Here is a 25,440-nt window from a genome sequence, read left to right as displayed (position 1 = left end):
TAAAGAAATTAGAGTAACAAGTCCACACGGCAACTCCATTCTGCTCCACACCCTTTAATGTCTGCTGTGCGACTAGATATCCTTGCCCATGAGGAGGAGCAACTGGGAGAATGGATGAAAAACTCAAACACCTTTTGATGCTGTGGGACACAAACCTGTGGAGTGATTTCCTATTCAGCTTGAATCACAGCATTTCCAATTAGGGGTATGAACTACCGCCTAATTTATAACAATAGCTAAGATTATTAGCCAGATAGCTACAAAACACACCTTACTAACATAATGTTTATTAAGAAACACATTATCTTCATCACCTATGATTATCTTTTTTTTGATTCCAGTGAGTTGAAAGGCCAGGCTTGCACATTCCCTTCTCTGTTTCTGCTGTCTTCAGGACCAACCTCTTAGGCACCTTCTGTGTTCCGTGGGCTCTATCATCTTTTCCGTTCCTATGCTTATCACATATGCATGACTAAGAATCAGTCACTCTATGACTAAGGATCCCCTTCTTTGTGGATAGTTGTAGGATCTAGTATATAGATGCTAAGGGAGTTTTGTTTAATAAAGAGACTTTTGTTGCATCCCCTAATATACTGTCGGTCTGGTCATGGCATTTGCAATATGACACTTAGTAAATATTGATAAAATGGATTTACTGATAATAACTTAATCCCCAGGGTAGATGTAAACTTTTCTAACTTTATATTATATGAATTAATGGGGAAAAAGCTTGATTCTATGATGTAACACTGATTTCTTACACATTTAATTCAGTTGCTGTTCAGTGATTTTTTTTTTTAACTTCCCTGACCTAGATAATTATTAAAATCTAAGTGGCGGGGTCACATCAGAAGGAAAAGGAGGGGCCTGCTCCACAGAAAAGCAGAGTGGGTGGGGTAGGACTTTGATTCCCTGCAGGAGAGAGGGAGGCTCAAATCAAACAGGGACTGGCCTGTCACCAGAGTCTAGGATCCCGGTGCTACACCCTGAGGGGGCGTGGTCCCTTGCCAGGGATGCCTTAGAGCTCAGGAAGGTCTGTTTCTGAGTGGATGGGGCCATGATGTGCTGAGACTGCCATTGGAATATTATTTGGTTGTTGTCTGCCTGGCAGCATGAAGCATCACACCCTAACCTCCAGCCCTCTGGGCTTCTATCCCATGTCCACGCTCTGAGCAGCGTCTGGACATGGTTTTAGCTTCTGGATGGTCTTTCTGGTAGAGGGAGCAAAACCTTGCACACTGCAGTGGCGTGCTGGCAGATCAAGTATGGACACTGGCTCAGACCGAGGAGCAGCTGTATTGCACTGTGTATAGAGGAGACAAGAGCCAGGTCTGCAGGTCCATCCTAGAGGAGGAGCTGGAAGCCTTACACAAGTACTTTCAACTGGATGTCAGCCTGGCTCGGCTGTGTAGCCGTTGGGCTTCTGTGGACTCCCATTTCCAAAGGCTCAGAAAATCCAAGGTGTGAGACTGCGAAGACAAGATTCCACGGAATGCCTTTTCTCCTTCTTCTGTTCCTCCAATAACAACATCGCTCGAATCACTGGCACGGTAGAATGGCTGTGCTAGGCCTCTGGACCTGGACTCATTCAGCTTGATGATGTCATTTTCCATGGCTTCCCCAGCCTTCAGGTCCTGGCTGGTCCAGAGGTAGAGGCTCACCTCAGAAAGTTGGGCCTGGGGTACCGGGCCCGGTATGTATTTACCAGAGCCAAAGCCATCCTGGAAAAGCAAGGTGGGCTGGCTTGGCTGCAGCAACTTTGAAAAGCTCCTCTGTACCCTGCCACGGGTGGGCACCAAGGTGGCTGACTGCATCTGCTTAATGGCCCTTGACAAACCCCAGGCTGTGCCTGTGGACGTCCATGTATGGCAGATCGCCCACCGTAACTACGGCCGGCACCCTAACACATCCCAGACTAAGGGCCCGAGCCTCCTGGCCAAAAAACGATCTGGGAAACATTTTCCAGAATCTGTGGGGACCTAATGCTGTCTGGGCCCAAGCATTCAATGCTGATCTGTGCCAACTAAGCCAGGCTCGGGGACCACCAGCAAAACACAGGAAGGGCTTTAAGAGGCCAGAGGGCTAGGTAGGGCTAGGTAGGACCGGGGGACAAATGATGTCGTCGGTATCTTTCCCATTGTTCTCTACTTCTCTATCCCCACCCAGTGTCGTGTCAAGAAGGCTCACCACTCCTACCTCAGATGGCCAGCACCCCCAAGTCAAGCAGCCAGTTTTATAGCAGGAGCAAGGGAGCTGTTTGAGAAAACAGGGAAGTCTTGTTTTATCTTCCCGTTATTACAAGAAGGCACAATAAAATAGAGACCTTTGTATGGAAAATAAAACCTAAGCGGCATCAATACAAACACAAATTGCATAGTAACAACAAAAGGAAAACTTGTAAGTGTGCAGAGGGGAAAGGTGAACGAACCCGTAGAGCAGTGGTTCTCAACGTGGGGGTCATGACTGTGGCTGAACATTTTTATCGGGACCACCAGCTCCCTAATAATGACACGGAAACTTTTTATTAATTATGAAATCTTGGTCAATAGCTTAGGCTTGTTCCAACTAGTTCTTATAACTTAAATTAGCCCATATCTTTTAATCTACACTCTTTCATGTGGCTGTTACGTTTCTTCTGTACTCACCATGATTCTTCCTCTCTGTCCGGCTGGGGCCTCTGCTTTCTTCCCAGCATTCCCTCTGCCCTGAAAATACTGCCTAGCTATTGGTCATTTAGCTTTCTATTAAACCAATCACAGCGACATATCTTCACATAGTACAAAGGAATAATTCCACAACACATGAGCTCTACAGGGGCTGCACATTAGATATCCTGTACATCAGGTATTTACATTGTGACTCATAACAGTGGCAAAGTTGCAGTTATGAAGTAGTAACAAAATCATTTTATGGTTGGGGGTCACCACAATGTGAGGAACTGTGTTAAGGGGTTGCAGTAGGAAGGTTGAGAACTACTGCCTTAGAGCCAGTTATCAAGTTTAATATCAAATAGATATCAAGTTGCTTCTGCATGTGACAACCTGAGGAAGATCTATCTTCCACTTTATTAAAAATGCATGAACTCAATCTAGTCATGACGAACCATCAGATAAATCCAAAGTGACCTGTCCTATAAAACAATTTGCTTCAATTCTTCCAAATGTCACGAAGACCAAGAAAGGCAAAGGACTGGAGTGGGTTAAAGGACAGTAGGGGTAATAACAGCATGCCCAGGTTGGGCCTTACATCAATAGAACAACAGGAATGAGCATAAGACCTGAAAAATGAGAAGAGGCATTATCATAATTATGATGCAGACTGTGGGCTGAATGATAGCTCCACATGGACGTTGTTTTCTAAATTTGTTACCATGCTGTTATACAAGAGCAAATAACATTCTTCTTTTGGTAAAGACTCAGGGAATAGATGATAGGATGTAACCTATTGAGAGGGCTGGGGGAGAGATCTTGTTCTGAAGTCTCAGTGGGAGATGTGTCATGAGGGGTCCATGGGGCTCATGTATCGACAAGGGTTCCCTGTTGTAGTGAGATAGTCCTTCTGTGGCACTGACCACGCCCATTGGGGGGTGGAGCCATGGGCGGATGCGACCTGTGGAAAGGGTCTGAGGAAGAGCCTGGAAAAGTCTCTTGCTGGCAGGACTCGGACAGGAGAGCATCGGGTGGAATTTCCTGGTGTTCATCTGCCTAGGTTGTAAGTTATTTCTCCCTGAATAAACATCTATTTGGCCTATTTGTTTATCCTGATCCTTATTTAACCGCAATACCTTGTCACTGTGGTTGACAGATTATAGAACTTGGATTCAGGGATTCTGGGCCTATGCTAAGGAAGAACACGGTGACAACGAGACTGTTTACGTCATGGCAGAGAGAAAGGAACATACTATGATTTCAACCTTCAAAGGTACACTCCCAGTCACTGGCTCCCTTCAGCTAGGAACGTTTCTATTTTCCTTTCCTTTCATTGAAAATCGAGTTTTTTTCCATAAAATTTATTCTGATTATGGTTTTACCTTCCCCAGCTACCTCGAGATCCTTCCTACCTCCCCTCCCAGCCTAATCCATATCCTTTCCTTCTCTTGTTAGAAAACAATCAGGTATCTAAAGAATAATAATAAAATAAAATTAAGGTAAGAGAGAAAAAATAAAACAGATTAGGGCAAAACCAACAAACATAGAAAAAGCCGGGGGGGGGGGTAACACAAGAAACACATAGATGCACATGTCTGTACACACAGAAATCCCAGCAAAACAAAAAAAATTGGAAGTCAAAATATATATATGCAAAAGATCTGCAAGGTGGCAACAAAACTGCCCCGACAAAGCATTATGAGACGGGGCACATGCAGGCGCCACTGAGCTCCCTGCGTTGGTTACCCACTGCTGGGGAAGGGCCTGGCCTTGGAAGTGGCTTGTGTAAAGCGAGACTCTGTTGGTGAAACCTAATTTTTCATTTGTGAGCAATTATCCATTGGAGATAGCTCGGGGTATGGAGATGGACTTGTGCCCTCTTCCCCTCAAAGCACTGGTACCCATCTGGCATAAACCCCTGAAGGCCACGTGCGTGCTACTCCGTGAGTTCGTATGTGCATTGGCCTTGCTGTGTTTAGAAGGCCTTGCATGTTTCCTTGGTGTCCTCCATTCCCTCTGGTTCTTACCCTCTTTCCGCTTTCTCTTTGTTGGGTTCCCTGAGACTCAAGGGTGGGATTTATGGCCGCATCTCATTTGGGACTGAGTGTTTGAAGGTTTTTCACTCTGCACATTGTCTGGCCATGACTCTCTGCATTTGTTCTTATCTACTGACAGAGGAAGCTTTGTTGATGGCTGGTCAAGGCAATCATCTATCAGTCTAGTAAAATGTCGTTAGTAGCTCTTTTATGGCAACATTTCTTTAGGAAAGCAGTAGTCTTTATTCCCCTAGGTCTCTGGTTTATCTGGTTTCAGATTCTCGGCCACCTCAGTAGTGTTACCGGTGGGTTTCCCCTGAGTGAACCTTAAATCCAATTAGATAGTTGTTATCCCTTAAGCCTTGTACCGTTATTGCAGTAGCACATCTTGAAGGCAGGTCATCATTGTAAGTTCAAGGGTTTGCAGCTAGGCTGGTGTTTGCCTTTCTCCTCTAGTAGCATGCTGAGTGCCTCACAGTAGCATAAACAGTAGTTCATAGAGGAGAAGGCTCTAGGTAGAAACCAGCTTGACTTCTCTGTGTTCAATGAGTTGGGCAGGTGTTATTTTCAGGCCTTGCTGTCACGTTGTGGAAAGCAATAGTGTTGGCAATAGCCTCGACTGTTTGGAGGCCTCCATGTGTCTTAGTTTTATTATTGCTGTGAAGAGACACTAAGACCATGGCAACTCTTAGAAAGAGAGCAACATTTAATTGCGGTGGCTTGCTTACAGTTCCAGAGGTTCAGTCCATTATGATTATGAAGGGGAGTGCAGCTTGCAGGCAGACATGGTGCTGGAGCTGAGGGTTCTACATCTTGCAGACAACAGGAAGTTGACTGACACACTAGGTAGTATCCTGATCAAAGCCTGCCCCCACAGTGACACACTTCCTCCAACAAGGCCACGCCTTCTAAAAGTGCCACTCCCGTTTGGGGCCATCTCTTTCAAACCATCACACCACGGGAACTCTTTGGCCAACGACTTGAATAGATGTAACTGATTCTCAGCACTGCAAGCTTCCAGTTGAGGCTCTGTCCCATTATTTGACAGTTTTATTTAGACCACCTTTATATGAGTACATATTTTTGGAAGATTTTATTGTGTTAGATTTCCATATAACCCCTCCAATGTCCCTTAGTTTTAGCTGTCCCTTCTTGTTTTTCCTCCCTTGCCTCTCTTCTTTTTCTCCCTCTCTCCCCTCCCTGCCTCCCTCCCTTCTTCCCTCCCTTCAGTTTGATCCTCCTTTCCTACCCCAGACCATCCATAACTGTCTATTTGATTTCTCCTTCCTAGGGAGATCCATGCCTCCCCCATATCCCCTTACGCTAACCTCTGTGGCTATATGGATTATAACTTTCTTGTTGAAAACTTTAACAACTAACATCTACATAGAAGCAAATGCATATCATATTTGCATATTTGTCCTCTTAGGTCTGAGTTACCTCACTCAGGATAACCTTTTTCTAGCTTTATCCACTTACCTGTGAATTTTATTCATTTTTCTTTCCTCCTCCTCTTCTATTGGATTTCTAAGACAAGGTTTTTCTGTTTAGCTCTGGCTGTCCTGCAACTTGATTTGTGGACCAGTCTGGCCTTGAACTCATATAGATTCAGCTGCCTCTGCTTCCTGAATGTTGGGATTAAAGGTATGCTCCACCATGTCATTTTTTAAATGGCTGAGTAAGTGTATCACATTCTTTATTATTCATCTGGTTTTTCAAGACAGGGTTTCTCTGTGTAGCCTTGGCTGTCCTGAAACTCACTCTGTAGACCAGGCTGGTCTCAAACTCACAGAGATCCAGCAGCCTCTGCCTCTGGAATGCTGAGAGAAAAGGCAATGTGCCACTAATGCCCAGCTATTATTCATCAGTAGATGGGTATCAAGACTGTTTCCAATTTCTGGCTATTATAAATAGGGCAGCAATGGACATGGTTGAGCACATATCTCTATGGTAGGATGAAGTGTTCTTTGGGTATATGCCCAACAGTGGTATAGCTGAATCTTTAGGTAGATATTTTCCTAACTTCCTGTGGAAGTGCCATAATAATTTCAGCAGTGGCTGTACAATATTGCACTCCCAACAGCAATAGATGAGTATTCCTTACTCTACAGCCTTTCAGCATGAGCTGGAATTTGTTTTATTGATCTTGGCCATTCTGTCTATTGTAAGATGAAATATCAAAGCAGTTTTGATGTGCATTTCCCAGATGGCTAACGATATGGAACATTTCTTTAAGTGCTTCTCATCCATTTGTATTTTCCCCTTCGAGAATTCTTGTTTTTTTTTTAAGTTGGGTTTCGTTTTCTTGATGTCCAGTTTTTTGAATTCTTTACATATTTTGAATATTAGCCCTCTATGAGATTCCATTCTGTAGTCTGCCATTTCATTGAATGATGGTACTCTTTGCCAGATAGGGTTTCAGTTCCATGAGGTGCCATTTATTTGCTGTTTGAGTGTGCACATGTTGAAAAATCTTTGTCTGAAGTGGTACAACTTTAATAGAAATACTCACATAACTAATGTCCCTATCATATTTCTTCCTCTAAAATTCTGTGTCCCACATTCCTTTTGTACAGAAGTTTAACCTTTCTCTCAAGTTCTCCAAAGAGAAAGGAATCAGGAATCCAGTGTGTTTGGAGGATAGAGCATGTGACGTTGAGCAAGTACAAGATGCAACATCATACAGTGTGTAGTGTGGTTTAGCTCTATGGGGGTTTTCTTTATTAACTGATTTCTCATAACCCTAAAATTAGCTGAGGCCACTGAAGCCTGGGAAAGTTCTCACATGCTCAGAATAAAAGAAAAACCAAAACCAAAACCAAAAATTCAACAAAACCTGTGATGGAGATAGAACTCCTAAGGTTTACTGCCTCCAAAAAATGGCTGTTTTAAACTAATGCTTCTTGTCAATATCTTAAATATGTATGCAGTTGGCAGTCAAGGGGGATTTTGAAGCCAGGCATAATTATACTTGGGAGCCCAAGGCAAGAGGATTGTGAGTTGAAGGCCAGCCCAGAATACAGTGTGAGATCCTATCTTAAAAAAAAAAAAAAAAAAAAAAAAGATCAGTAGCAGTAAACTTCTTTGCTCCTTTGGACTATAATTGAGTGTGTTGAGTGGTGGAATATTAGAGTGATTGGTGGTTACCAGGACCAAAGAGGTTATTATTTCAGTGGCCAATAAAGTTTGGGTAAAAAAACGATGGTGCATATTTGGACAGGAAATTTTATTTTTATAGTTTATAGTATAGCTTTCTAGTTTAGATGCCAGGGGTTAGTAGGAGAGAGATCTTATGTTAGTAATTTTCATCGCTTTATAACCTTCCAACCTTCCCTGGAGTCAGAGCTCTGCTTTGAGTGGCTGAGTGGATAGCAGCACTGTTATTAAAATATGGAAGGGGAAGAACAGGTTGGGTGAGAAGATAAACTCAGTTTTGGTCATCTTCACTTCGAGTTGCCTGGGGAAGTCCACACAGTCTGATTCATGGGCAGTTAGAAACCCAGCTCATTGGCTCCAAGGCAAGTCTGAGCTATAGCTAAAATTTTAGGAACCCTCAGATTGCAGGTAACCTGAAGCATAGCCTCTGAACTTGAGATTTAATGCTAGCTCAGACATGGTGCTTCCTTATTTGTAAAATGGATACTGTCTAACGCAGTATCTTTGTGAAGGTTCAAGGAGAAAAATATAAATACATTGTGTGAATTTAGTGATGAATTTTCTATTACTACAATTAGATTATGATAGCGGTACTTTAATGAAAAATTCCATTATAGTAATGTTCAATTTTTAATGTTTGTGAATCTCTTAATGCTTATAATGCATTTTGGTCAAGTGTATTTCCACATTCTTTCTCCTTATCTATTTAGAATTGAGTACAGATCTAGTTTCATTCGTCTACATATGGCTATCAAGTTTGACCAGATCCATGTGTCAGAAGGTCTTTTCTTTCCAATGCATATTTTTGGCCTCTTGTCAAAAATAATATGGCTTTAAGTGTGTGGTCTTGTATCTGGACCTTAATTCTATTCCAATGATCAATGCGTTCGTTTTTATGCCAATATTATTTTTTCATTGCTATAGCTCTGTAGTATAACTTGAAATAAGGAATAGTGAGTGATACCTCTAGCAATGCTTTTACTGTTCAGAAGTGATTCGGCCATCCATTTCTTTGAAAAACTGCATTGGAATTTTGTTAAATCTGTACATTTTTCACAAAATGAAGAATCTTGTCAATTTGTGAGCATGAGAGATCTCTCCATCCTGAAATTTCAGAATAGGTTTTCAATTTCCGTGAAGAATTTCATTGAAATTTTGATGGGGATTTTGTTGAATCTCAAGGTTCCATTTTCACAAAACGAATCTTAGCAATCCATGAGCATGAACGATCTTTCCATCTTCTGGTATCTTCATTTTCTTTCACCAATGTTTTAAAGTCATGCTTCTTTCATCAGATTTTTTCCCCAAGATATTTCTTTTTAGGAGGCTACTACACATGGGATTGTTTCTCTGATGTTTTTTCCTTGATATGTTCATTGTTTGTATATAGAAAGTCTACTGACTTTGGTTAGCTAATGTTTATGCTGTTACTTTGCTGGATGTGTTCATCAGCTGTAGGAGTTTTATGGTAGAGTCTTTCATGTGTAGAATAACATCAGCAAATAAAAATGCTTGACTTCTTATTTTCCTATTTGTATCCCCTTTACCTCTCCTTTTATTTGACTTATTGCTTTAGCTAAAACTTCAAGTGCTATATTGTACTGGAGTGGAGAGAACAGACATTCTTGTCTTGTTCCTGATTTTAGTGGAAATTCTTTGTTTTTCTCCATTTAGCAAGATGTTGGTTGTGAGCTTGTATCGCCATTAATATGCTGTGCCCCCTATATCTCTAAATTCTCTAGAATTTTTATAACGAAAGAATTCTGGATTTTGTTCTAGGCCTTTTCTGTATCTAATAAGATGATCATGTGGTTTGTGTCCATGAGTCATTTTCTGTGATGAATTACATTTATTATATTACATATTTTGAACCCTTCATCTCTGTGATGAAGCTTAGTTGTGGTAGATGCTATTTTTGATGTATTTTATGGAAAATCTTTGTTATAATCATCAAAGATATTGGGTTTATAAGTTTTGGGGGTCAGTCTTTATCTGGTATGTAGTTATCAGGAAAACACTTGCTTCATGAAGAGAATTTGGAGTTGTTTCTTCCTTTTTTATTGAAGGGAATAATTGGTGGGTTATTGGTGTGTATTTATTGTATTTATCTATGAAAATCTGGTAGAACTCTGTGCTGACCCCATGTAGCCTAGGTCTTTTTTTGCTGAGAGAGTTTTTAATACTGCTTCTATCTTGTTGATTAAGATTTTTTTTTACTTGCTTAAATAACCTTTTTTTTTTTAAATTGGTAGGTTACATAAATCTATAATCTTTCCACTTTTAGATTTTCTATAGTAGACTATAGATTTTTAAATGTATCCTTATGAGTCATTGTCTTTTGTAATTTGTCCCTTTCAGGTGAGATTTCCATAGCACAGGGGTGGGAGAAATGGTTTTGTAATCTCTCCTTTTTCTAATGTCATTATTTTGGATCATTTCTTTCTTTCAGTTAATTTGGCTAAAGTTTTGTCAACTTCCTTAATTTTACCAAAGATAAAATGTGTTCCATTAATTCTTTGTATTGTTTTTTTAAGAATTTCAACCCAATAGATTATATCATCCCATCTACATTTTTATGCTTCCTTTTTAACAAGGCCATTACGTGCATCATTATTAACTTGAGATCTCTCTGCTTTTTTGATGTAGGCAGGCAGTTAGCTCTATAGAGTTTTCTCTTAGGACTGCTTTCATTGTAATCTCACAATTTGGTATATTGTAATTTCATTTTCATTCAATTTTAGGAATTTAACAATTCCCTTCTATCAACATATCTCTTTGAATACAGAGAGGCTGAGCTGATGCCTAACTTGAGGCTTTACCTCTCCTGAGTAGTGTTCATGATGCTGGAAGTACTTTGTACACTACAAGAGGAGAAAGGTAACCATCAGCCAAGGTACAAATCTGGTGATCTACACTGGTGACCTGTCTGCAAGACACGCTGATGCAATAATGACACAACCACTCTCTGGAATTAAGGCCCGCTTCATAAGATGGACCTCATGTCTGAGATGGACTGTAAGCCTGCCACTGTTTGTGTGGCCTGAAACCTGAGACTGCATAGTACCTGGGCCTAGGGGAAAACCAAATACTACTGTACTACTAAGAGAACATAGTGATAAAATGACATTCTGCCGTATCCACAAACCAGAGGCTCGCTCAGCCACCCTTAGAACGTTTCCTCTGCAGTAGATGGAAGCATAAATACCCACCCCTGAATGAAGTGCAGAAAGTAAGGGACTTTGAGCACTCAGTCCTAAATGGGAGGTCTTCATCAAACATCTCCCCTCAGGGCTCAGGGAGCTATGCAGAAGAGGAGGCAGAAAGATTGGAAGAGCCAGAGGGAATGGGTAACTCCAAGCAAATGATGTCTTCCAGACACAACAGGTGTGGTAGCATATATAGGGTCTGTGTAGGTTCTAGCCCGATGAGGTCCTAGCTCTGAGATGGGGAAGTGCACATGGACCACCACCCATAACCAAGAAGCTCTCTTCAATTGACATCTGATTACAAGAAAAAATTTAGTTTTCTCCACTTGAGTCTCACTGGGTATATTAACCACACTAATTGTAGGCCCATGTCGGCAGCAGTGGCCAATACAAAATGGATTCAATGCTATTTTTGTAGGCTTTTCATCTCACATTACTTTGTTTGGGCATTTCTTGTCTTTTGCTTATCTATTATACTTCCCAACTTTTTTTTAATGGGTTTTGTGTGTGCATGTGTTCGTGTTATTTCTTTAGTGTTCGTTCTTTTCTTTAGTTGTTTTATTTTTGAGAGGCAGAGAGGCAGAGAGGCAGAGAGAGAGAGGAGACTGAAAGGGAATGGAGTAGGGTGGGTGGGTAGGTGGGGATGATGTGGGAGGAGTTTGTGGCGGGGAAACTGATCAAATACATTGTCTGATTTGTTTTTTTGATTAAAAGATCCTTTGTATATATCTCTAGGAGTGGTATAGGAGTGGGTCTCAAGATAGTTCAATTTTTAGTTTTTGTGGAATTTCCATAGTGATTTCCATAGATTGCCCTGGGAAAACCGGATGTCCATGTATACAAGAATGAAACTAAATTCTTATTTCTCACAATGTACTCTCAAACTACCTTAGAAAAACCTTTCAAAATGTAGTCATAGGTAAGAACCTTTTGAAAAGCGATCCAAAAGCTGAGGGAATAGTTACAATAGGATTGTTATGAAAAAAGCTCTGGACACAAAGGAAACAATGGACAGAATGAGGAGATGGCCGTGGAATATGAATAATCTTTTTCAGATACACATCTGATAGGGAACTGAAGTTTAGAATATACAAATAACAACCAACCAACCAACCAACCAAGCAAACCACCAAAGCCCAAACTGCAACACTCTAATTAATGAATTGACAAACAGAATGAATATGTACTTCTCAAAATCACCTCACCTCAGAATGAGTATCATTAAAAACAACAGCGAATTCTGGTGAGGGTGTGGCAAACGGGAACTCTTACACATTGCTTGTGGGAATGTAGCGTAGTATGCTGGGCTTTTCACCTGTTTTCACTGAAAGCACGCGGTGGGTATGATGTTCGTAACTCCTGAGGTCCTATAGCTGCTCTCACTGGACTGGCTTGGCATGCTACTTCGGCACGCACGAGGAAGTCCGAGTTACTCACCTTGAGGATGAAAGGCTGCACTGAGGGGATTCCAGTCATCAGACAGCACTAGCTGCCAGCTAGGTGACACATTCAGTCAAGCCTCCAGAGCATCAGCAACTTGGTGACTCAGACAAGGCTAACCCAAATTACTGATCTGCAAATTTAGAGCATATACAATGGCTTGATGCTTTGGTGGTGGCTTGGTATGCAATAATTATGTTTGTGAATGTGTCTTAGTCTCTAACACTGCGGATAAGAAAGAGTAACTCTAAACCATAAAACAGAATTTGGGCTACTCAATAGGATGTACTTTTAGACTTTTAAGATGGAATCCCAGTTTGGGCCAGTGGGATTCTGTCTCAAAAAAAAAAAAAAAAAAAAATAGTGCTGTAATAATTTATTAGCCAGACTAGCCATTGCTGTAACAAACAGTAGGGGGACCATGGCCATGTTTTCAGGGGCCCCAGATCACACATCTTGGCTTTGCTGGCTCTGGAACCAAAGTGAGGCAGAACATCACAGCAGCAAAATCACATGGCAGAACTGTCTCTCTCATGGTCTGCAGGAAAGACAGACAAAATGACTTGAGACCAGATAGAACCTTCACCTCCACAACTCCAGTGATCTTCCTCCAGAGAGGCCTTGAATCCTAAAGTTCTCACACCTCCCAAGACAGTGTCCACCATTTGGGAAAAAGTGTTCCACTAGAACCTGTGGGGTACAGGTCACACTCCTACCTGGGATGGTTTGTGAAGGCAGCCCATGAAGGTAACGTGATAATTCTAGGCATCCAAAATTTCTTTACGTTCTGGAGCACCGTGAAATGTCAATTAAGTGCTTGTGACTTAACGACTCCATTTTGATTTCATGTAGGTACTACTAGTATTTATTTATTTATTTTGAGATGGGGTCTCATGTAGCTCTGGCTGGCATCAACTTGCTATGTAGATAAGAATGGCCTCATACTCCTACCTTTGCCTCCTGGCATCACTATGCCTACTGATTATGTAGTGTCTTGACATATTGTACCTTTCACAGCTGGCGGGATCTATTGGTTTATCCTTCACATACTATGTGATCGATCCCAAACAGTTATGATATAAAGTGTTGATTCGGTGTAAGTGGCTAAATTCATGAGTTCCCATGTCAAATTGTTTCAGATGTTGGCTCAACTGCCTGCCAGCTGTAATTTTTGCATTCACTACAGAATGGAAGAGGAGGGAAACATCACTGGATTGCTGATGGGATGGATTAAAAGGGTTAGTACTTGAAAACATCTTAAGGGCTAAATGCATCTTAGATATTAGACCGTCACTATAGTAAGGGACTACCAAGGTCTGGAAAGCAGCTATTACTGGTCACTTAGTATTTTTAGGTCTGTTTTCTCAGGTATAAAGTAAGGTTTACTAGGTAATTCCAATGGTTTATTTTCATCATTAAAATCCATGGCCCAGTGTTTAATATGTTTCTCACAAAGTATGTATTTTTCAGATTTTTAAAAAAGTTTACTCTTAGCAGTTCTAAGGACCTTCTATTAATGACCAGCTATTTGTAACACTGCACTTCCAATTGATATTTATTAAAAGTTCTAAACCATTTATATGTGTATGAGTGTTTTGCTTGCATGTAAGTATGGCATCACATGTACCTGGTGCCTCTGCAGTCATAGGAAGAGGGTTGATCCTCTGGAACTGGAATTATAGTTAGGAGTCACCGTGTGGATGCTGGGAACTGAACCTAGGTCCTCTGTAAGAGCAGCCAGTGCTCTTTACTACTGAGCCATCTCTCCAGTCTCCATAAAACAAGCTTTAAAAATAACACCTGGCAAGCAAACATTTAAATTTCCATACATAATACTTTCCTGGCTTATTAAAATTCAGCATTTATTTTTATACACAAGATAAGTATACTTATTGCATAAAATTAAGAAAAAATATCATTTGAAACAAAAATACTTTACTTCAAATTTTATTACTCAGCTATCTTCAATGCTGATAGTCTTGTCTTCCAGTATTTTCACTGTAGTTTTGAGTGGTGTGTCTATTTTTGTATTATATTTTTGTGCTTTACTTTTTATACCACTTTACATAATTAGAGCCATTTAAAAGAGTGGAATTTTAACTATTTACAGGCAACAGGAAAATGAATTATAGCTTCCCTATTGACTATTAACTCTTATTAAAGTCTTTCATGCTTCATTCAGACAAAAGCATCTGTAATTATATCATCCATTACATATTGGTTTAAGCATGTTCCACACAGCCAATAGCACAAGATACAATTTTTGTGCACCTATGGATATACGGTCCATGTTGTATGTCTTCAGTTGCTCTTGGGTCTTACTGAACCAGGACCTCATCCATGCATTTGCTTGTGTCAGCCTGCTGGCAAGCCCAGGGAATCTTCTGTATCGGTCTCCTTAGCGCGGGGATTGCAGGTGCACTGCTACCACGGACTTGGTTCTTCTTTTTCTCATACTTTTCTATTCTTTGTGAACTTCACATCATGCACCCCAATCCCACTCATTTCCCAGTCTTTCTACATCTGCCCTCCACTCTTGTATTTTGTCTAGTATGGGTTCTGGGATCAAACTCAGGTTTTTGTGCTTGCTTGCAAGCACTTTACCGACAATGTATCATCATCCCAACTCCCAAATATGATTTTTAGTGGCTGCATAAGACCATCACATAGAAGTAGCAATTCTTGACAACGGGACAGGAAACAGGACCATAAAATATACTATGAAGGCGCAGATCACTTTTCTATGCCATTTTGGACAGGATCTATGCGATCATTCCATTGAACAGCCCCTACTGTTTACAAACTCCGTTTACAAACGTTGGGATTTTCAAAATGGATTTTGGTGATTTTCTTCACAAACAGAGCCGAGTGTGATGGCCAGCCTGTAACCCCAGCTTTGAGAAGGAAAGTGCCCAGGCGAAGGTCCACCTGGACTACTCAGCGAGTTCCAGGCCAGCCTGTGCTACTTAGCAAGACCATCTGAAAAAGCAAAATACCCAACACATAGAGCCTACCTTCCTGAACTTTACTGGAAGTTAGATGAGTTTTTTCATTAACGTTAAGATAAATATGGGCAAATGGGCACTCTAAAATATCCTGACCAATAGCTGTCACAAACTTGAAGTTAGCAAGGGCAAGGATTCCATTCTGAGTTGGGAAGAAGGTGGGGGCTGCAGCTGCTCTCCATGAGAAGCAGCCAGAGGCTTGCAGATTTGACAGAAGATGGTCGTCTTCGATCTTCGGGGATTTTCCAAGCAGGATGCTGGGGCCAAAGAAGGAAAAGTGCGCGCTACCCATGTGACCCAACTTCACTTTTAGGTTTGCACCATCAGAACGCAGCTGGAGCACCAATCCTCCTCGGAGCCTCTTGTCTCCCAAGTTCCAGAAGGCACACGAACATGCCTGCTGGCTAGCCAACACCTGCCAGCCTTTTCAGATCCAGTCTACTTGGGGCTCACACTCCCTCCTTTTGTTTTTTTTTTCTCCGTCGTCTTCGCAACCCAACCCGCCAGGTTCGGGTCGGGCCGAAGCGCAGCAGCTTGAGCAACAGTTTGGTGCCCGAGCGAGCTGGCGGCGCGTGCCCGGGTGGGGGGACGTGCCTGCAGCTGCTCTCACACCTCGGGACGCACGCATCCTCGGGCCGGGGCTCCGAAGCCGGCGGAGGAGCGCGGGGAGCACGCAGGGGCGCGCGCCGGCGAGGCCCTCCGCCCAGCCCGCCGCCCTCGCCGCCGCCGGGCCCCGCAGTCGCCCCCCGAGGCCGGCCCCGCGCGTCGCCTCCCCACCGGGGCTGCCCGCCCGGCGCATGCGCGCCGCGCCGCCGGGCGTGCCGGCCACCCTCCCCCCACTCACTCGGTGAGCTTGTCACTTCCTGCCCTCGCCCCATCTCCGTCCGGGGTCAGTCAGTCGCTCCCTGTCGCAGCCGGAGACTTGTCTGCTTCCCCCTTCCTAGCCCTCTCCACGGCGCTCGCTCGCTCGCTCGCTCGCTCGGGCTGTCCGGGGGAAGGGGGCGGCCGAGAGAGAAAGGGACTGACTTCCATAAAGTTGCCCGAAGCATCTGCTACCCGAACGAACGGCCCCAGGTGGGGGACCCGCGCAGCTCCCCGCCCCTCTCCAAAGCCCGGGGGACCGTTGCAGGTGGAGCGGCTGGCGCCGAGGGGAGCCGGGCTCGCTCGGCGCGGCCGTTGCCCTGGAGAGGGGCGCCTCCGTCCTGCCCGCTCCGGTTCCAGCTCCTCGGGCTGGCTGCTACGCCTGGCGGTTCCCCCTCCCGCCCTGTCAACCGCCTGCGCCCGCGCGCCGCCCGCCAGCTCGCCGGCCCGGAGCGCCGAGGGCCGCCCTGAGCCATCACCGCGGCCCGAGGACGTGGTGAGCTGTGGCGCTTCCGCGTCCGCGCCGCCCGCCGGCCGGGGGGACTCTCCGGGAGCGCGCCGGGGCCTCAGCCCGCTCGGCTCCGCGCGGGGCGCCCGCCCGGGCTGCGCCAGGTGGGGGGCCTCGGCCGCGTCGTGCGCCCGGCTGCTGCCGCGGCCCGCCCGCCTCCCCGCTCGTCCCCGGGAGTTGAGTAAGTTGGGCGCACTTGGCGGCGCGTCCCCGACCCTGCTCTCTCCAGGGAGGACCCCCCGGCGCACGTGCGCGGCGGGAGGGCGCGGGCTGCTGGTCGGCCGCGCGGGGCCCCCGTCGCGCCCTGCGCCCCCCGCTCCCCGCGCGCGCCGCTTCGGCCGCCCCGCGGACGGCGAGGCCGCAGCCGCCTGCGCAGCCCGCCAGGCCTCGGCCGTGCGCTGCGCTGAGCTGCGCTGCGCTGCGCGCCCGGACGCTGCGTTTCCGGGTAGGGTGATGAACCTGTGCCGGGAACTGGGGGCTGGAGGCCCGGCGGGCGGGCGGGCGGGCTGGCGGGCGGGCGGGCGAGAGAGCCGGCGGGCGGGCGGGCGGGCGTCGGTTTCTTTGCCGAGCGGAAGGTGCGGGCCTTGGGGTGGGCGAGCGGAGAGCGAGCGCACGGAGCGATGGACTGTGGAGGTTGCAGCCACAGCCTCCCCGGCAAGTTCAGGGACAGTGACAGGTTTGTGCTTCTGTCCACAGCCAAGCCTCAATGAAGAGCTTCTCGCCGTGAAAAGAAAATAGGTCGCACCCATTAAAAATGCCTTTGAGGGACAAGTACTGTCAAACTGACCACCACCATCACGGATGCTGCGAACCAGGTAAGTCCGTTCCTTGCCCAGGGTCTCTGCTCTCCTCCATCGGAACCACTCTGCCTTCACGGCTGTCTGAGAAGTCTTCCCTACCTAACAGGGTGCCTGTTTGCACCGCGTCGTTCTAAAAGCCTGGTGGACACAGCAGACTCTGTCTTGCTTGATCCCCTAGAGAAAGTGCTGCAAGTGTCACCGTCAATCATTTCCACAAGAGCAGTCAGCTTCTTTTCCTTTCTCGAGGCTTTCCGTTAGTGGTTTACTCCACGCTCTGAATGTTTAAAATGGAAGAAAAAGGCAAAGATAAAGAGGTGGTGGATGTGGAATACTAGCATTCATCTTCATGAAGACTGCTTATCCCTAAGTTTCCCGAGCAGTATTTCTTTAAACCATAGGATAATGCTTATCCCCAAATCATCCCCCCCCCCACCCAAGCCTCAGAAGTTTAGTTTGGGTCTAGAAGGTTGGTTGCGCTTGTAGGGAAAAATCGGGTTTTTTAAATTTAAAAATAATTTAAATGTTTTGGGTAGAATTTATTGTATTGCAGATTACTTAGAATACTTAAATGTATCTAAGGTGTTTAAGTTGAAGCGATTCCGTTACATTTATGATGTTAAAAACTTTTTGACTTTCATGAAAAATATTAGTGAATTCTGGTTTCATAGACGTTGTACTTGTAAGCTATTGATGGTTCTTACAACTTTGGCCTTAAAAGGGAATCTTGGAAAACGTACTGGCACTACAAATAAAGGCTGTTGTAGTATAGTTCAAAGACAAGTGTTTATCACTTTAAAAGTTACCAGGGGTGGTATTTTTTTTTCTACTTTGGCTTGCTTTTAATTGAAATATTTTAATTACACTCATGTATTTAGATTTTGATCATAACAGCTTATTTTAAATAATTTTCTTGAGACGGGGAAAATGGGAAGAAACGTCTTTTGAGAAAAGGTTGCTGTACATGACAATAACCATTTGGCTCCAGCCTCATGCCTGTTGTATTTTGTTGGATCAGTAGTAACCTAATAAAACAGGTGCCTGTCGGATGGGACCTCGTTTTTATTCAGCTCCAGACCCATCTACCTGCAGCGCTTATCCGTGCTGCACGTCTTGTGTGTCTGAGGTGAAGGTGTATTGCTTACACATCATGGAGTTTAATAGCGTTTACTAGTTTGCTCATTCATTTCTATAACAAATCTTTATTGAGCATCTCTTAGGTGCCAGGTGTTACCCAAGGCAATAGGATATAAATGGTGAAACTTGAGTGGGAAGAGATAGATTGAAACAAATAGGTATTTTGAACATGATTTAAGGTACATGTTGGTAATTAAGTATTTAAAAGACTTCAATGCCTTTAAAAATGCTTTCTGGAATTTAATTTCTTAGTCTGGATTGAATTTTTTCCCCATTTACAAATCAGTAAATATCATTAATTAAAAAAATTAAAAGTTACTGCTTATTAATATTTGCTTCCTTAGGTAGAACTAAATACTTTGGAATGTTTATTTCAATGGACAGCTAGACATTTGCTGACTTTTACGTTAGTTTATTGTCATTGTTATTTCAGGGAAGGTGTGTACTGAGTGAGGACATTTCCAGGTCTGAGAAAGGGTGCTGTGATAGAGATTAAGATGTCCTCAGATGGCCGGATGGGGATGTGATGTTGGAGAAATTCTTTAATGGGCTTTCACGAGTGGTCTGTCTTCATTTCGATTACCAACAGAGGGTGAGACCTCAGACGAGAACGTTCCTGAAGAGACCATTATGTTTTGATGAAATGGGTTGGTTTATTGTGAGAGGTGGCATTAGAAGTTTGCCAGTATATGTACATTAACAAATTTTTTTAGATACAAGTTTTCAGAAGTTAAAAGTACAATGGTACAACGATTCTGATGTAACCATCTTGCAGTTAATCATTTATCAGTATGTGAAAATCTCTTTTCTGTTATCTTTTCACCTCCCCCAACAATTAATTCCATTTTTTGCTCTCCAACTATTCCCCCAACTTATATTTGTGGTAAGCAATTCCTAGATATCATAATTAGAAAGATCTTTAAGGAACTTTTTTTTTTTTTTTTTTTTTTTAAAAGACAGGTGAGAACTACACAAATATATATGGAAGAGTGTAGAATAAAATGTTCTGAGGGCTTGGGTGCTTTTTGTTGGGAGAGATAATTTTGTTTTAAATGTTTGTAAACTGGATCAGTCTGATCTTGGAACAGATGACAGGATATGCAAGAATACATTAGAAAATAACATGTTCATACACACGCACGCACACACGCACACAATTTGCAAATACATTTCAAATGATAAAGTATATTGTAACAGTGGGAGCAGAGCTGCACAGATATGTCTGCTAAGTAAATGTGTCCATGCAAAGGCAAGGCATCAGGCTTATTTAGAATATTGTCTCAGGGTGTGTCTGTGCTATGGTGGTAGTGCTCTGAGTGAGGGTGGTCACTAAGAACGTTGCTCTAGCTCTCAGTTGGAAGCGGTATGTTACAGGGAGTTTCCTGGAGTATGCACATGGATGAGGGACCCTGACAAAGTGTGCTTCTCCCCAGAGCACTCTTTCTATTTTGGTTCTTTTTTTATTTTTTCTGTTCTCTGATTCTCCGCTTCTTGCCCCTTATAACCAGACCTTTGTTCTCTACAGTTGGTAGATTTCTACTCTCTTTGTAGCTAATTATGCTTTATGCTATCATATACAAGTATTGGGAAGAGCACTAACAGGCTGCTAATGAACCTCTGATGTTTCTCTTAAAGGTTGACTTGACTTACATTTGTGAAAAGATTGTTTTCTGTGCAAGGAAAGCAGTTGTTTGTACATGATATTGCTGACACCACTGGATTGTTTACTGAGCATTTGCTATATGCCAGGCTGCCTTTTGATTAGTTTTCATCCTGTCTTATTAATAATTGCGAAGTTCCTTTTTTTTTTTTTTTTTTTTTTTTTTTTAGTATTTTTGTTAGCTCCGTGTTAGAGAAGAGGAAAAGAGATTTGAACATTTAGTTGTCTTAGTTATACCTCAGGAAACAGCCACACAATTGACACGCAGGAGTGTGCATCTGGAGTCTTAAATTCTTTATTTTGGCAGTTATTGTCAGTGTATTCAAACTGAGTTAGTTGTCTGTGTATATTCTTTTTATGTACCTAAAGTGTTTCTTAAGGTTTTATGTGATGAAATGATGTGGTCCTGAGATGAGGCTCTTATTTGAGTATGAATTATGAAGGAGAGGCTGAGGCTCTGTGTGTATGCACAGATCTTTAGCCTTAGCTACTCTGTATCAAAAATGGAATTGCTCTCCAGATCAGATGCGAAGCAGTCTTAGCATGTTCAATTGAAGAGAACTTGCTGCACCAACTCCCATTCTGAGAGAATTGTCCCTGTGTTAGAGTGACATTAGATGGGAAGGACATTATGTTCTTGAAAAAAAAAATTAAATGGCCAGTTTTTCTTTACTACAACCTTGCTGTCTATTTGACAACTGATAGAAACACAGTTGTCCTTTTCTGCTACCTTGTGTCACATGATATAATTTTTCCACTTATAGAGAATTTTGCAAAAGGGAGGGGACAGTAATGACTACTAGATTTGAAAGTGATATTTTTTTTAAGATGGAAAAGGTATTTTTACTTTACTTCTAAAATGCCTAACTTGTATGCTCTGAAGTAATAGACATGGGAGGCAGAAAGTGAACAGCATCCTATAACCCACACTGACAGAACCTTTGTTAAATTCTGTTGGCACCCTTCCAAGATAACTTTCTCTTATCTATGCACATACCCGTATCAACTAAATTTACGTATGTATTTCTGTATCTGCATAAATATGCATTAATGTAAATAGGTCACAGTCTATATACCCTGTTTTTATTATTTACAGTAATGACATCCTTCATTGTCAGTAGTGGAGCTGGCTGGTGCTTTTCAGCTGTTACCTGATTATTTTGTAGCTTTTAGTTTGGTTCCTATAAAAAAGACTTTGAAATGGGAAGTTTCTCTCAGTTGAATACCGGGCTGTGCAGTACTTCAATGAAAGTTGTGTATGCCTGGACTTGTACACTTGTCTATTTCTCTCACAGGCAGTTAGTTGGGTTTGAGTTTTGTTCTCATGATTGTCCAGGGTGCTTGGTCAGGTGATTTTTAAGGCTTTTGGAAGAGTTTACTGGGTATGGCTAAGCCACCATAGGCTTAAGGGTTTTTGTTAAATGTCGTTCTTTAAGGGGAATAAAAAGGCAAACCATCTATACTGAATCATGCCAAAGCAGTAAGCATTTGGTGTTAGACTTAATAACTAACCGTGATTGAGGTTGTCCCTCCATTGTTTCATTTGTCTTATGAAGATGATGGTGAATTTTACATATATGAATATATGGAGGTATTCGCATTGTTAACATAATTTTGCCAAACTATTGTTTGATTGAATAGAAAGTGATTTAAGTAACCCTTTTTTTTTGTGGGTTGGGGTGTGTGTTTGTTTCTCATGTAGTTTATACCCTGGAGCCCGGAGATCCTCCTCTGTTACAGCAACCACTACAGACATCCAAATCTGGTATTCAGCAAATAATTGAGTGCTTTCGATCAGGTATGAACATTTTAGTTATATTTTTTAGAACCACACAGTAATTACAAACTGTCTAGAAGGTATATATATATTGGTTTTCTTTATAGTATACTTTGATTTGTCATATTTTTAAGATAAATGAATAAACATTGACCTTACTCTTTTTCAGTAATACCTACTAAATATTAATTAACCATTTTTACTGTAGCTTAGAGGAATCTGGTATAGTTTAAGATAAAATGCTGTTACTTCTTAAGGCAGTCAGTTATTCTGGTTATTTAAACTTGGGTGTAAATTATATTAAAATATGTGAGATATGATCCTAGATTAATTTTTTATCATTTCTGTGTTGGGGACTCACCTCCTGCCAGACTCTGGAGTTTTCAATATCTTCACTAGAGCACAGGATGAAAAAAAAAGACATGGTCTAGCCCTGGTATCTTTAGAGACATTTATTAAGCTTTTGTTTCTTTTTTTAAATTTTATTTTACTTGTATGAATGTTTTGACTGCCTGTATGTTTGTGTGCTATGTGCATTCCTGGTGCCCACAGAAGCTAAAAGAGGGTTTTGGATTCCTAGGAGTGTAGTTATAAAAAGGTGCCACGTGGGTGCTTGAGAATTGAACCTGGATTCTCTGGAAGAGCAGCCTAAGTGCTCTATGCCTCTGAGCCACCTGTCCAAGCCCAGGCTTCTGTCTCTGGTAGATTATTATAGGCATTGGCTGTGTTATACTTGAGCAGTTACAGTTTAGTGCTTTAAAGTTGTTACTCCTTACATATAAGCAGTTGAGAAATGAGAGCTCCTGTGTTATCAGTGAGATCATAGATTGCCGATTCTTAAAATTCCCTTATGTATTTTTCATATATTTATGTTGTGACATCACTATCAGTCAAACATAAATAAGCAGATAAATACAATGAATTGACACCTAACTTGTGGACAGTAGGATCTCATCATTATTTAAAAAAGAAGGTACTAAGTTTTTTGAAGTCCTTGTTCTAAAATAGTACAGGGGAGGGGCTGGAGAAATGGTTCCGTAGCTAAGAGTGCTTATTATTCTTGCAGAACACCCAAGTTCAGTTTTCTGAATCTACATAGCAGCTTACAGCTGCCTGTAACTGGAGTTCCAGGGCACCCAACACCCTCTTCTCATGTCCACAGGTGAAGAATACATGCATGTGACATGTATGTATGTGAACACACAATCATACTCAGGCACACACAAATAGACTACATTAATAAATTGTAGAAGGCAAAATAAACATTTGCTTTACTTTATAATTCAAAGTAGGTTATCCTTAGATTAATTTTTTTTCTCTGATCTGTAAGAACTTGTAGACTTAGACATGGCTTTTATGTTGGTTGTCTTTACAAAGTGTTACAATGCCTGTCATATGCCCCCCCCCTTTTTTTTTAATGCTAGATGTCTACCTGACTTTGAATATTTGTTTCTTTTACTTTTGATACCCATTCTTGACTAACAGGATAATCAGTAAGTCAAAGTCACCTATGATGAATACAAACTTTCATTTGTTAGGAGTGGTTTATATTTCTTGCTTAAGAGAATAATAGTTCATTTCTGTTTGTTTTAGCAACTTTAAAACAGATAAATATTTTTTTGTTCTTTGTTATGAAAATGAGAATAATAGTTTTTCCCCTTTAGTAGTATAGCTTGATGTCTTTTAAAAAAATTCATAATTTAGTGCTAAGGTTATTTCTTACTACATTAGTTTATTACAGTATTACTTCATTAAGTGAGACTGTTACTTCATAAGGGGTTTATTAAAATGCTTTTGAGAGGTTATATTGTTATGGTGGGGAACATTGAGGTATGCATTGCACTCAAGCAGTAGTTGAGAGCTATATCCTGGTTGAGAGAGAGAGGAAAAAGGAGAGGGAGAGGGAAGAAGGGAGAGAGAGAGAGAGAGAGAGAGACAGAGAGAGAGAGAGAGAGGTGGGGGAGAGGGATGGGCTTTTGAAACCTCAAAGTCTACCCCCATTGACAAAAGTTTTTCAACAAGATTACACCTCTTAATTCTTCTAATTCTTTCAGATAGTACCATTCCTGCTGACTAGGTATCCAAGTATATGAGCCTGTAGGGGCTGTTCTCATTCAAACCATTACAGCAGGAAAAGATTTAAAGATGAAATTAGTGTTTTCTTACTCCACTGTAGTCATTGATTCTCTGTGTTTGCAGGTTCTTTACTATGTAAGCTAAAGGATGGGGGTGGTGAGATGGGTAATCTGAATTGGTGTCATTCCATAGCTGTTTGTTTATCTTTTGAAATGTGTTTGTTTCAGCTAGGGATTTTATTGCCATGATAAAACACCATGACCAAAAGCACCTTGGTCAGGAAAGTGTTGATTTCATCTTATACTTTCACATTGAAAGAAGTCAGGGTGGGACTGGGGACAGGAGCTGATGCAGAGGACGTGGAGGAGTGCTGCTTATGGCTTGCTTCCCATGGCTTACTCAGCTTTCTTTGTTATAATACGAAGGACCACCTGCACAAGGATGGCCACCCACAATAGTCTGAGACTTCTTCACATCAGTCCTCAAAGGACCACCTGCACAAGGATGGCCACCCACAATAGTCTGAGACTTCTTCACATCAGTCCTCAGTTAGGGAAATGCACACAGATAGGCCTAAAGACCAGTCTAGTGGGGGCATTTTTTTTTTTTTTTCAGTTGAGGTTCTCTTTTCCCAAATGACTCTAACTTGATGTAAAATTGTTATAAAACTAGCAAGAAGTGTTTCTTTAAAAAAAAAAAAAAATTCCCCAACTCATTAGCCTTGGGTTATTTTTTAATATAGAAAATTTCTGAAAATACTATAATTTAAATTAGAGGTAATTTAGAAATGATCAGAGTTGTATAGAGAAATTAACTTTGGATTAAAAGTTAATTCATTATTGTGACCCATAAAACAGACATTTCAAGACAATAATATCATGTATATATAGCCAATCTGAAGTCTCCTGAAGTAGCTCTCTGTAGTACAAAGGTGTTTCAGGCTAAGGTTAAACTTAGGAGAATGGACCATGTGACTCAGGGTAATGTCCATTCTAACCTGAGATTCGGTTCCTCCCTGACCCAGTCTTCTATAAGTACACCCTCTGTGACTCATCTCTTCCCAGCTCTTCCACTGATTCTAGGTCACACACTTTGCATTGAAAGTCCTATCCTGGTAGTGCTATGTATCTGAT

General features: G+C 42.2%; 1 protein-coding gene and 1 pseudogene across 3 annotated transcripts in view; both read left to right on the top strand.

Annotated features, from left to right (window-relative positions):
* The first annotated feature begins 1,112 nt into the window (after positions 1–1,112).
* Positions 1,113–2,086, top strand: LOC127215469 (N-glycosylase/DNA lyase-like; annotated as a pseudogene).
* A 14,429-nt stretch (positions 2,087–16,515) lies between these two features.
* The window catches only part of Znf800 (zinc finger protein 800), a 47,314-nt gene continuing 38,389 nt past the window's right edge, over positions 16,516–25,440 (top strand). For 2 of the 3 annotated variants that reach the window (XM_051175785.1, XM_051175787.1), the window contains exons 1-3: positions 16,742–17,041; positions 17,557–17,675; positions 22,157–22,252. In XM_051175785.1, the coding sequence (XP_051031742.1) occupies positions 17,615–17,675; positions 22,157–22,252 (157 nt within the window). In that variant the 5' untranslated portion in view covers positions 16,742–17,041; positions 17,557–17,614. Of the gene's footprint in view, positions 16,566–16,741; positions 17,042–17,556; positions 17,676–22,156; positions 22,253–25,440 lie in introns of those variants that run through there. The other variant, XM_051175786.1, reaches the window with a different exon arrangement.

This window comes from Phodopus roborovskii, unplaced genomic scaffold (assembly GCF_943737965.1).
Source record: "Phodopus roborovskii unplaced genomic scaffold, PHOROB, whole genome shotgun sequence".
Taxonomy (NCBI): Eukaryota; Metazoa; Chordata; class Mammalia; order Rodentia; family Cricetidae; genus Phodopus; species Phodopus roborovskii.
The sequence above is the reverse complement of the archived record's forward strand: the minus strand, read 5'-3'. Positions and strand labels throughout refer to the sequence as shown.